This window comes from Ciconia boyciana, chromosome 30, assembly GCF_034638445.1.
Source record: "Ciconia boyciana chromosome 30, ASM3463844v1, whole genome shotgun sequence".
In the NCBI taxonomy this organism is placed as follows: domain Eukaryota; kingdom Metazoa; phylum Chordata; class Aves; order Ciconiiformes; family Ciconiidae; genus Ciconia; species Ciconia boyciana.
Genome location: NC_132963.1, coordinates 1,261,113 through 1,274,041, shown reverse-complemented (window position 1 = coordinate 1,274,041; position 12,929 = coordinate 1,261,113). Strand labels below are relative to the sequence as shown.

Here is a 12,929-nt window from a genome sequence, read left to right as displayed (position 1 = left end):
TAGAAGAACCCTATAGCAACTTGGAGAGACCCTATACCACCTGGAGGAGTTTATCGGGTAGCAAGGAGCCCCTATAGCACCTGGAAGAGCCCTATAGCAACTTGGGGTGGGCCCTGTAGGGTCCCAGGGAGCCCCTGTAGCACCCAAAAGAGCCCCTATAGGCTCCCGGTGGGGGGCCTCTGGCACCTGGCAGGGCCCTATAGGGTCCTAGGGAGCTGTTATAGCACCTGGAAGAGCACCTATAGCAACCAGGGAGCACTCTATAGCACCTGGGAGAGCCCTTATAGCAACCCAGAGGGGCCCTATAGCACCTGGAGGGAGCTCTATAGGGTCTCAGGGAGCGCCTATAGCACCCAGAAGAGCCCTATAGCAACCAGGGGGCACCCTATAGGAGCACTGGAACCCCTATAGGACCCAGAAGAGCCCTATAGCAATTGGGAGGGGGGCTATAGTGTCATAGGGGGACCCTATAGCACCGGGGGGGGATGGCTATGGGGTCTCGGGGGGATATTATAGCACCCAGAAGAGCCCCTATAGCAACGCAGAGCACCTTATAGTAAACCAGGAAGCACCTGTAGCACCCGGAAGAGCTCATATAGCGACCCAGGGGAACCCTATAGCACTTTGAAGAGCCCCTATAAGGTCCCGGGGGGAGTCCTATAGCACCTGGGGGGGGCTATAGGGTGCTGAGGAGGCCTATAGTGGCCCAGGAGGGCCCTATAGCCCCTGGAAGAGCCCTATAGCAACCTCGGGGGACTGTATAGCACCTGGAAGAGCCCCATAGTGACCCAGAGAGACTTTGTAGCACCCAGAAGATCCCCTATAGCAAACAAGGGGGGCCCTATAGATCCTGGGGGCAGGGCTATAGCATCCTGGGGGGGCCCTATAGGGTCTAGGAAGCCCCTATAGCAACCTGGGGGACCCTATAGTGACCCACAGAGCCCCTGTAGCACCCAAAAGAGCCCCTATAGGGTCCTGGGGGGGCTCCTATAGCACCTGGGGAGTCTATAGGGTACAAGGGGGCCCTATAGTGACCCAGGGGGGGCCTATAGCCCCTGGAGGAGCCCTACAGCAACCTAGGGGGGGTCCTATAGCACCCAGAAAAGTCCCTATAGCAAGCCAAGGGGGCCCTATAGCACACAGAAGAGGCTCTATAGCGATCCAGGGTGGGCCTATAGTGACTGGGGGGCTCTATAGGATCCCAGGGACCCCCGTAGCACCCAGAGGAGCCCTATAGCATCCAAGGGAGCCCTTGTAACAACACAGGGTGACCCTATAGCGCCTGAGGGGGGGCCTGTAGAGCGTGTGAGGGCTCCTATGGTGCCTGTAAGAGCCACTATAGCATCCCGGGCAGCACCTATATTGTCTGTGACTGCTCCTATAGTAAGAGAAAGAACCCTATAGAGTCCCAGTGGGCTCCTATAGCACCTGGGGGGGGGCAGAGTGTCCCAGGGAGGCCCTATATTGCCTGTGGGAGGCCATATACCACCCAGAGGAGCCCTATAGCATCTAAGGGGGGCCCTAGGAACCCCTATAGCATCCCAGGGCAGCCCTCTAGTGCCTATGGGGGCTCCTATAGCACCTGGGGGTTCCTATAGTGCCTTTAAGGCCTCCTATAGCACCAAGAGAAGACCTATAGCATGCCAGAGGGCTCCTATAGCTCCTGGAGGCGCCCTGTAGGGTCTGGGGGCTATAGTGCCTGGGGGGGTTCCTATAGCACCCTAAGGAGCCCTATAGTGCCCTATGGAGCCCCTATAGCATCCGAGGGGGGCCCTGTAGTGGTTGTGGGTGCCCCTATGGCAGCTGGTGGGGCCGTATATCGCTTGTGGTGACTCCCACAGCACCTGGAGGAGCCGTATAGGGTCCTGGGGGCTCCTATAGCACCTGGGGGCGGCCTATGGTGTCCCAGAGGGGCCCTATAGTACCTAGAGGAGCCCTATAGGGTCCAAGGAGGCACCTACAGCACCTGGAGGGGGGCTATAGTGTCCTAGAGGGACCCTATGGCACCTAGAGGAGCCCTATAGGGACGAAGGGGGCTCCTATAACACCTGGAGGGGGGGCTATAGTGTCCCAGAGGAGCACTATAGGGTCCTGGGGGCTCCTATAGCACTTGAGGAGGGGGCTTATAGTGTCCCAGAGGAGCCCTATAGCACCTGGAGAAGGTCTATAGGGTCCAAGGGGGCTCCTGTAGCACCTGGAGGGGGGGTATAGTATCCCAGAGGGGCCCTATAGCACCTGGAGAAACCCTATGGGGACCAAGGGGTCTCCTATAGCACCTGGGGGCGGCCTATAGTGTCCCAGAGGGGCCCTATAGCACCTAGAGGAGCCCTATAGGGTCCCAGGGGGCTCCTATAGCACTTGAGAGGGGGGCTTATAGCGTCCCAGAGGGGCCCTATGGCACCTGGAGGAGCCCTATAGGGTCCTGGGGGCTCGTATAGGAGCTGGAGGGGGGCTATAGTGTCCCAGGGGGCCCCTAGAGCACCTGGAGGAGCCCTATAGGGTCCAAAGGGGCTCCTATAGCACTTGAGAGGGGGGCTTATAGCGTCCCAGAGGGGCCCTATGGCACCTGGAGGAGCCCTATAGGGTCCTGGGGGCTCCTATAGCACCTGGGGGCGGCCTATAGTGTCCCAGAGGGGCCCTATATCGCCTGTTGGGGCTCCTATAGCGCCCGGCGGTGCCCTATAGGGTTCCAGAGGGCTCCTATAACACTTGGGGGGGGTCCCCGCCTCCCACCCCCCCCATATAGTTCCCAGGGGCTCCCTATAGAACACCTCCCCCCCCCCATAGCCCTGGGGTCCTATAGGCGCCTCCTTCGCCCCCCCAGCACCTATAGGACCCCCCTGCACCTATAGCCCTTGGCCCCTATAGACCGCAGGCCTGGGTACCCCGCGGGTAGGCGTGGCTTCGGGCACGTCCGGTTTATTGGGGGGCACCGGGGTCAAAGGTCGCGGGGGGAGGGGGTTCGTTAAGGGCGTTAATGAGGGGCGGCCCCCGGGGGGGGCAATAAATAACTATGGGGGCGGGGCCTGCCCGGAGGGGCGGGGCCGAGGGCGGGGCCTCCTGGCAGTGCCCAAAGGCTGGTGGGTGGAGCCTAGGGTGTGGTGGGTGGAGCCTAGACTGCAGTGGGTGGTGCCTAGGCTGAGGTGGGTGGAGACAGGTGCAGTGGGTGGAGCCTAGGCCATGGTGGGTGGAGCTAGACAGCAACAGGTGGAGCCTAGACCACAGTGGGTGGTGCCTAGGCTGAGGTGGGCGGAGCTAGCTGCAGTGGGCAGAGCCTAGGCCATGGTGGGTGGAGCTAGACAGCAGTGGGTGGAGCCTAAGCATCAGTGGGTGGATCCTAGGCCACAGTGGGTGGAGCCAGCCACAGTGTGCAGAGCCTCTTGTCGCTGGGCGGAGCAACTGGTGGGCGTGTCCATGTGCTGGTGGGTGGAGCCAGACAGCAGTGGGCGTGGCAGGGCCATCACCCAGCAGTTGGGGCATGTCCAAAGCTGGGTAGGCGTGGCTTAGCACCCGGTGGGCGTGTCCAAAGCCTGGTGGGCGGAGCCTGAAGCCTCAACACAGCGGGGGGGGGCAGGTCCCACCAGGGGGGAGGGGCGTGTCCGGGAAGCAGGTGGGCGGAGCCAGGAGGTGGTGGGCGTGTCCAGGAGGCAGTGGGCGTAACCATGAGGTGGTGGGCGTGTCCAGGCACCGGTGGGCGTGTCCAGGGAGGAGGGGGCGGGGTCACTTGACGCGGATCTCAGCATATTCAGGGGTTCCTCGGGGGCCCCCGGCTTGGTTTGGGGGAGGGGCCGGCTCTGGGGGCTCCCGGCCCCTCCCCCACCCCCAGCGCCCACCGGCCCATGGCCCCCCGCAGCCAGCGGGCCTGGGGACACCGGGAGGTCACCGTCACCCCCGCTGTCCCCAACGTCCCCAAGTGTCCCCCCTTGTCCCCAATGTTCCTCTGTGTCATCCCCCCACCCCCCGTGTCCCCCTGGGCCCCAATGTCCCCTCCTGTGTCCCCCGTGACACCCCGCAATGTCCCATCACTGTCCCCCCGTGTCCCCCGTGTCCCCGGTGTCCCCCATCCTCCCATGTCCCCCAATATCCTCCTTTACCCCCCATGTCCCCCAATGTCCCCTCCATGTCCCCAATGACCCCCAAGGCCCCCATGTCCCCCAATGTCCCCTGCATGTCCCCAATGACCCCCAATGTCCCCCAAGTCTCCCCTATCCCCCCATGTCCCCCCAGTGTCCCCCATGTCCCCCAAAGTCCCTCTGTGACCCCCGATGTCCCCCCGATGTCCCCGACGTCCCCCGTGTCCCCCTGCTCCCCCCGCACCTGCAGCGGGCGCAGTTCGGGGTCGGGGTCCCCCCCCCGCCCCGGGGGGGGTTGCACTGGGGTCACCTCGGGGCTTCCCGCCGCCTTCCTGCATGGGGTCAGGGGTCAGGGGGCACGCCCTGACCTCTGACCCCAGCCTGGCCCCGCCCACTCCCCCGGCCGTGCCTCCGTTTCCCCCCAATCCACCCCTCCCTCCCGACCCACCCCTGAGGGGGCGTGGCCAATCCCGGGGTGGGCGTGGCATCACCAAGGGGCGTGACATCCAAATAGGTGTGGTCTAGAGGGGCGTGGTCTTCCCCAGGGGGCGTGGTCTACACATTGGGCGTGGCCTCCCCAGGGATGTGGCCTCGCCCAGGGGGTGTCTCCTCTAGAGGGGTGTGGCCTCTATGAGGGCGTGGCCTCCCACTAGGGGCGGTCTCCATAGAGGGTGTGGTCTCCCGATTGGACATGGCCTCCTCAGGGGGGCGTGGCCTCCTCAGGAGGCGTGGCCTCCCCAAGAGGTGGCATCTCCAGGGGGTGTTGCCTCTCTTGGGCCTCCCCAGGGGGCGTGGCCTCCATGTGGGCGTGTACTGTGGGGGCGTGGCATACAAGGCGGGGTGACTTGGGAGGCATGGCCTCACAGGGGCGTGGCCTTACAGGGGTGTGGCATCCCTAGGGGGTGGGGTGGGGTGGGCTGGGGTTGGGCGGGGTTCCCTTTCCATGGGTGGGGCCCCCCCGTGGGCGTGGCCCCCCATGGGCGTGGCCCCCCTCCCGCGGGTGGGCGGGGCCAGCCCGGGGGCGTGTCTCACTTGCGACGGCTCTGGCTGAGGTAGCAGACGAGGGCGATGACGATGGCGAAGGCCACCACGGCCCCGACCGGCCCCACCTTGGCCCAAACCAGCTCTGGGGGGCAAAGAGGGTCGGGGGGCACAACCCCCCCCGGGGGCAATAACCCCTCCCCCACCCGGGAAATTCCCACCACCACCCCCGCCCAGGGGCTGGGGGAGGGATTTGGGGGCAAATCCCACCTTGTGGGGGCAAATAAACCCCGGGGGGGCAAATAAACCCCAGGGGGGCAAATATTACCCTGGGAGGGGCAATTACCCCCCGGGGGGGGCAAATAACACAGTGGGGGGCAGTTCCGGCCCCCCTCTGGGACGTGGGAATTGATGGCAGGAATTTCTCGCGCCCCCCCAATAGGGGCTGGGGGCGGATTTGGGGGGCTGGGGGTGGATTTGGGGGCTGGGGGGCAAATAACCCCCCGGGGGGGGGCAAATACCATCCTGAGGGGGGGTAAATACCCCCGGGGGGGGGCAAATAAAATGGGGGGGGGGGATTATAACTCCTCCCATGGGGGCCGATGGGGCGTGGGAATGGGCGGCAGGAATTTCCCGCGCCCCCCCAAAAGGCCCCGGGGTGACGGTGACAAGTGACGGTGACACCCGGGTGGGTGACACGGTGACAGGTGACGGTGACACCCCGACGGGTGACAAGGTGATGGGCGGCTCCCAATGGGATTTGGGGCGATTCCCGCCCCCCCCGGGGTCAATGGGGCGTGGGAAAATCCTGGCAATCATTCCCACGCCCCACAAGTGTCCCCAGGGGGTGACACCGAGTGACGGTGACACCCGGATGGGTGACACGGTGACAGGTGACGGTGACACCCCGACGGGTGACAAGGTGACGGGCGGCTCCCAACGGGATTTGGGGCGATTCCCGCCCCCCCCCGGGTTCAATGGGGCGTGGGAACGATTGCCAGGATTTTCCCACGCCCCCCAAGTGTCCCCAGGGGGTGACACCGAGTGACGGTGACACCCGGATGGGTGACACGGTGACAGGTGACGGTGACACCCCGCTGGGTGACAAGGTGACGGGCGGCTCCCAACGGGATTTGGGGCGATTCCCGCCCCCCCCCGGGGTCAATGGGGCGTGGGAACGATTGCCAGGATTTTCCCACGCCCCCCAAGTGTCCCCAGGGGGTGACACGGTGACAAGCGCCGGTGACACCGCGGGTGACGCGGTGACTTACCGGGATGATGGAAGAGCAATTGTTGCCGGACGCTGCCGTGGGGGTTGTGGGCGGAGCAAAGCACGGCCAATCGGGGGTCAAGCGTCCCCCGAAGCGTGAGGATCCCGGTGACGGTGACGACCCCGCCCGTAGCCCGTCCCGGCGTGGTGACGGTGTAATCGCGGTGTCCCTCGGTGACGGTGACGTTACGGGACGGGAGGTCAAAGGTCACGGCCGGTTCGGGGATGGCGGAGGCCGAGCAGACGCAACGGGCCCCATCCCCCCCCGGGGTGCAGCGGGAATCGGGGAGAAGGATGGGGGGACTGGAGGGGGTGGGGGAAGGGGGAGGGGGACACCCCGAAATGTCACCGGGGGAGGCAGGAGTTTGGGGGACCCCACAACGCACCTGGGACCCCAATACCCCCTTGGGACCCCAAGGCTCCCCTTAGGGACCCCAATACGTCCCCTAGGCACCCCAATATCCCCATGGGACCCCAATATCCCCATGGGACCCCAATATCTCCCCAGACACCCCAATATCCCCCTTAGGGACCCCAATATCCCCATGGGGCCCCAATATCTCCCCAGACACCCCAATACCCCCTTAGGGACCCCAATATCCCCATGGGACCCCAATATCTCCCCAGACACCCCAATATCCCCCTTAGGGACCCCAATATCCCCATGGGACCCCAATACCCCCTAGGGACCCCAATACCCCCCTTAGGACCACAAGTAGCACCCATAGGGACCCCAATACCCCCCTAGGGACCCCAATACCCCCTTAGGGACCCCAATACCCCCTTAGGACCACAAATAGCACCCATAGGGACCCCAATACCCCCCTTAGGACCACAAGTAGCACCCATAGGGACCCCAATACTCCCTTAGGGACCCCAATACCCCCTTAGGGACCCCAATACCCCCTTAGGACCACAAGTAGCACCCATAGGGACCCCAATACCCCCCTTAGGACCACAAGTAGCACCCATAGGGACCCCAATAACCCCTCAGGGACCCCAATACCTCCCCCGGCCCCCCAAAACTCACACTCGACGGTGAGGTTGAAGGCGAGGCTGCTCTCCCCGTGCTGGTTCTCGGCCCTGCACAGGTATTCCCCGGCATCCTCGGGTCTGGCGGCCGCCAAGGTCATGGTCACTTGGGGCTCGTAGACGGCGGTGGCCACCACCCGGCGTCCCCGCGTCACCGTCACGATGGGTGCCGGGTGACTGACGGCACCGCAGGTCACCGTCACCGGGTCACCCGCCACCACCCAGAGGGAGCCGTTGAGTATGGGTGAACGTGGGGCGTCTATGGGGGGGGGGGGGGAAGAGGGTGAGGGGGGACCCAGGAGTTTGGGGGGACCCAGGTGTTTGGGGGGGACCCAGGTGTTTGGGGGATGTAGGTGATGGGGGGACCCTGGTGTTTGGGGGGACCCAGGCATCAGGGGACCCCGGAGTGTCCCTCAGAAGGGACCCAGGAGGGCCCCAAGGAGGGGTCCCCCAAAAGGGACCCAGGCGAGCCCCAAGGGGGGTGACCCCGGAGTGTCCCCCCAAAAAGGGACCCAGGAGAGCCCCAAGGAGGGGACCCAGGAGTGTCCCCCCAAAAAGGGACCCAGGAGAGCCCCAAGGAGGGGACCCAGGAGTGTCCCCCCAAAAAGGGACCCAGGAGAGCCCCAAGGAGGGGACCCAGGAGTGTCCCCCCAAAAAGGGACCCAGGAGAGCCCCAAGGAGGGGACCCCGGAGTGTCCCCCCAAAAAGGGACCCAGGAGACCCCCCCCCAAAAGGGACCCAAGCGTGCCCCAAGAAAGGGTCCCCCAAAGGGGACCCAGGCATGCCCCAAGGGGGGGGCCCCCGGAGTGCCCCCCCCCAAAAAAGGGACCCAGGCCCCAAGGGGGGACCCCAAGGCATCCCCCACCCCACCCCCACCCCCTAGGGCGCCCCCTGCAGGCTCTCACAAGCCACATGAAGCTGAAGACTCCGGTTATGGCGTCCGTGCCGGTTCTCGGCCACGCAACTGTAGGTACCGGCGTGATCCGGTTCCACCCGGGGCAAAACCAGGCGAAGACTGGTTGAAACCGGTTCTTCCCGTAATAACGTGACCCCCCGGAACCAGGAGAGTAACGGGGGTGGTCGCCCCTCGGCTTCGCACCCTAATTCCACCGGGGTCCCCTCCACCGCTTCGCCTGGACCTGAGACGTCCAGCACCTGTGGTTCGTCTGGGGAGAGGGGGATGGGGATGGAGGGGGGTTAGGGGGGACCCAGGCATTTGGGGGGACCCAGGGGTCCTGGAGCAGGATGGACTAGAACCCCCCTAATACCCTCAACCGGGGACCCAGGCGTCCGGGGGGACCCAGGAATTCCCCAACCCCATGAATTGGGGGGACCCAGGCGTTCCCCACCCATGGACCCAGGCATTTGGGGGGACCCAGGCATTTGGGGGGGACCCAGGCATTTGGGGGGACCCAGATGTTCCCCACCCATGGACCCAGGCATCTGGGGGGACCCAGGCATTTGGGGGGGACCCAGGCATTCCCCACCCATGGACCCAGGCATTTGGGGGGACCCAGATGTTCCCCACCCATGGACCCAGGCATTTGGGGGGACCCAGGCATTTGGGGGGACCCAGGTGTTCCCCACCCATGGACCCAGGCATTTGGGGGGACCCAGGCATTTGGGGGGACCCAGATGTTCCCCACCCATGGACCCAGGCATCTGGGGGGACCCAGGCATTTGGGGGGACCCAGATGTTCCCCACCTATGGACCCAGGCATTTGGGGGACCCAGGCATTTGGGGGACCCAGATGTTCCCCACCCATGGACCCAGGCGTTTGGGGGACCCAGGCATTTGGGGGGACCCAGGCATTTGGGGGGACCCAGGTGTTCCCCACCCATGGACCCAGGCATTTGGGGGGACCCAGGCATTTGGGGGGACCCAGATGTTCCCCACCCATGGACCCAGGCGTTTGGGGGGACCCAGGCATTTGGGAGGACCCAGGCATTCCCCACCCATGGACCCAGGCATTTGGGGGGACCCAGGCATTTGGGGGGACCCAGGCATTTGGGGGGGACCCAGGCATTCCCCACCCATGGACCCAGGCATTTGGGGGGACCCAGGCATTTGGGGGGACCCAGATGTTCCCCACCCATGGACCCAGGCATTTGGGGGGACCCAGGCATTTGGGAGGACCCAGGCATTCCCCACCCATGGACCCAGGCATTTGGGGGGACCCAGGCATTTGGGGGGGACCCAGGTGTTCCCCACCCATGGACCCAGGCATTTGGGGGGACCCAGGCATTTGGGGGGACCCAGATGTTCCCCACCCATGGACCCAGGCGTTTGGGGGGACCCAGGCATTTGGGGGGACCCAGGCATTTGGGGGGGACCCAGGTGTTCCCCACCCATGGACCCAGGCATTTGGGGGGACCCAGGTGTTCCCCACCCATCGACCCAGGCATTTGGGGGGACCCAGGCATTTGGGGGGACCCAGGCATGGGGGCCCCAACTCACACTGAACATCGAGGGCGACGGTGGCCTCGAAAGCCAGGGTGCTGTTGGCGAAGGCCACCCTACAACCCAACCGCCGGCCACCATCTTCTCGACGGGGTCGAAATCGTAGAAGGGCCAAGATGGTGCCGGCTCCGGCCGCGTCCTCTCGTAATTCCCGTTCGGATGCTTCCGGAAGCTCCTCGATCCCTTCCCAACCCACCCGGGGTCGGAGTTGGGGACAGTTATCGGGGACGCGACATCGAAGTTCTACCTCTTCTCCTGCCACCAGTTCGGGGGGGACCTCCAGTACTGGTTCCTCTGGGAGTGGGAGAGAACCCGGGCGTCCGCGGCTGGGAACCCCCCCCGTAGCGTTTGGGGACCCAGGGGTCCGGGGCCACCTCCCCAAAGGGACCCAGGCATCCAAGCCCCCTCCCCACCCCGTCCCCAAGGGGACCCAGGCGTCCAGGTGCCCTAAAAAGGGGTCCCAGGCGACCGAGCCCCCTCCCCACCCCGTCCCTACCCTGTCCTCAAGGGGACCCAGGCATCCGGGCCCCCTAAAATGGGGTCCCAGGCGACCGAGCCCCCTCCCCACCCCGTCCCCAAGGGGACCCAGGTGTCCGGGCACCCTAAAAAGGGGTCCCAGGTGACCGAGCGCCCTCCCCACCCCATCCCCAAGGGGACCCAGGCGTCCGGGCCCCCTAAAATGGGGTCCCAGGTGACCAAGCCCCCTCCCCAGGGGGACCCAGGCGTCCAGGTGCCCTAAAAAGGGGTCCCAGGCGACCGAGCCCCCTCCCCACCCCGTCCCCACCCTGTCCTCAAGGGGACCCAGGCATCCGGGCCCCTAAAATGGGGTCCCAGGCGACCGAGCCCCTCCCCACCCCGTCCCCAAGGGGACCCAGGTGTCCGGGCACCCTAAAATGGGGTCCCAGGTGACCAAGCCCCCTCCCCAGGGGGACCCAGGCATCCAGGCGCCCTAAAAAGGGGTTCCAGGTGTCCTCACCCCCCTCCCCAAAGGGAACCCAGGCATCCCGGCCCCCTAAAATGGGGTCCCAGGCAACCGAGCCCTCCCCACCCCGTCCCCAAGGGGACCCAGGCGTCCGGGCGCCCTAAAAGGGGTCCCAGGCGACCAAGCCCCTCCCCACCCCGTCCCCACCCTGTCCTCAAGGGGACCCAGGCATCCGGGCCCCTAAAAGGGGTCCCAGGTGTCCTCACCCCCTCCCCAAAGGGAACCCAGGCATGCCGGCCCCTAAAATGGGGTCCCAGGCTACCGAGCCCCCTCCCCACCCCGTCCCCAAGGGGACCCAGGCGTCCGGGCCCCTAAAATGGGGTCCCAGGTGACCGAGCCCCTCCCCACCCCCGTCCCCAAGGGGACCCAGGCATCCGGGCCCCCTAAAATGGGGTCCCAGGTGACCAAGCCCCTCCCCAGGGGGACCCAGGCATCCAGGCGCCCTAAAAGGGGTTCCAGGTGTCCTCACCCCCTCCCCAAAGGGAACCCAGGCATCCCGGCCCCCTAAAATGGGGTCCCAGGCAACCGAGCCCTCTCCCCATCCCCTCCCCAAAAGCAACCCAAGCATCCAGCCCCCCTAAAAAAACAGCACCCAGGCATCCGTGCCCCTCCCCTCCCTCCCCACCCCCAAAACTCACCCAACACCTCCAACGTCGTGTGCTCGGAGAAGCTGTACTGGTTATAACCCCCTAAATCCCCCCGAAAATAATATTTCCCGGCTAATTCGGGGCTGAGGGGTCCCAGCAATAGGGAACAATCTCGGACCCCCGGATCTCCCACCAGCCTCGCTCGGCCGGTGAAGCTCTCGTGGACGGCTCCCGTCCTCGACCGGGCCACCACGGGCGGATAATTTTTGGGGTAAGGGCTCCCGAAATACCACAAGCCGTGAACGGTGGCCGGGCGTAATTCTTCCGGGTAGCCAAAACGACAAGGTACGGCCACGCAGGTTCCCGAGAGTCCGGCTACTGCCGGGGGCATCCAGGCGGCCCAGGGGCCACCTGATGTCCCTAGGGAGGGGGACACCCACTGTCAGGTGGGACAACCCCCAGCCGGGCTGATAACGGGGTCCTGAGTATCTGGGGGGGCTAATAACGGGGTGCTGAGCATCTTGGGGGTCTAATAACGGGGTGCTGAGCATTTTCTGGGTCTAATAATGGGGTTCTGAGTATTTTTTGGGTCTAATAACGGGGTTCTGATATTTTTGGGGTCTAATAACAGGGTTCTGAGTATTTTCTGCGTCTAATAACGGGGTCCTGAGTATCTGGGGGGGCCTAATAACGGGGTTCTGAGCATTTTTTGGGTCTAATAACGGGGTTCTGAGCATTTTCTGGGTCTAATAATGGGGTCCTGAGTATCTGGGGGGCTAATAACGGGGTTCTGAGTATTTTTGGGGTCTAATAACGGGGTTCTGAGTATTTTCTGGGTCTAATAATGGGGTTCTGAGTATTTTCTGGGTCTAATAACGGGGTTCTGAGTATTTTTGGGGTCTAATAACGGGGTTCTGAGCATTTTCTGGGTCTAATAATGGGGTTCTGAGTATTTTTTGGGTCTAATAACGGGGTTCTGAGCATTTTCTGGGTCTAATAATGGGGTCCTGAGTATCTGGGGGGCTAATAACGGGGTTCTGAGCATTTTGGGGGTCTAATAACGGGGTTCTGAGTATTTTCTGGGTCTAATAATGGGGTTCTGAGCATTTTCTGGGTCTAATAAAGGGGTTCTGAGCATTTTGGGGGTCTAATAATGGGGTTCTGAGCATTTTCTGGGTCTAATAACAGGGTTCTGGGCATTTTTGGGGTTTAATAACGGGGTTCTGAGCATTTTCTGGGTCTAATAACGGGGTTCTGAGTATTTTGGGGGTCTAATAATGGGGTTCTGAGTATTTTTTTGGTCTAATAATGGGGTTCTGAGTATCTGGGGGCTAATAACGGGGTTCTGAGCATTTTGGGGTCTAATAACAGGGTTCTGAGCATTTTTGGGGTCTAATAATGGGGTTCTGAGTATTTTGGGGTCTAATAACGGGGTCCTGAGTATCTGGGGGGCCTAATAACGGGGTTCTGAGTATTTTGGGGTCTAATAACAGGGTGCTGAGCATTTTCTGGGTCTAATAACAGGGTTCTGGGCATTTTTGGG

At 63.6% G+C, this 12,929-nt stretch overlaps 1 protein-coding gene across 1 annotated transcript; it reads right to left on the bottom strand.

The window, feature by feature from the left end:
- Nucleotides 1-3,745: 3,745 nt before the first annotated feature.
- Nucleotides 3,746-11,777, bottom strand: MAG (myelin associated glycoprotein). The gene is made up of 8 exons (XM_072848286.1): nt 11,438-11,777; nt 9,815-10,111; nt 8,262-8,522; nt 7,351-7,615; nt 6,314-6,627; nt 5,106-5,199; nt 4,318-4,405; nt 3,746-3,862 (listed from the first exon to the last, which is right to left on the bottom strand). The coding sequence occupies exons 1-8, from the start codon at nt 11,775-11,777 to the stop codon at nt 3,746-3,748; spliced, it is 1,776 nt and encodes a 591-aa protein (XP_072704387.1).
- Nucleotides 11,778-12,929: the final 1,152 nt, after the last annotated feature.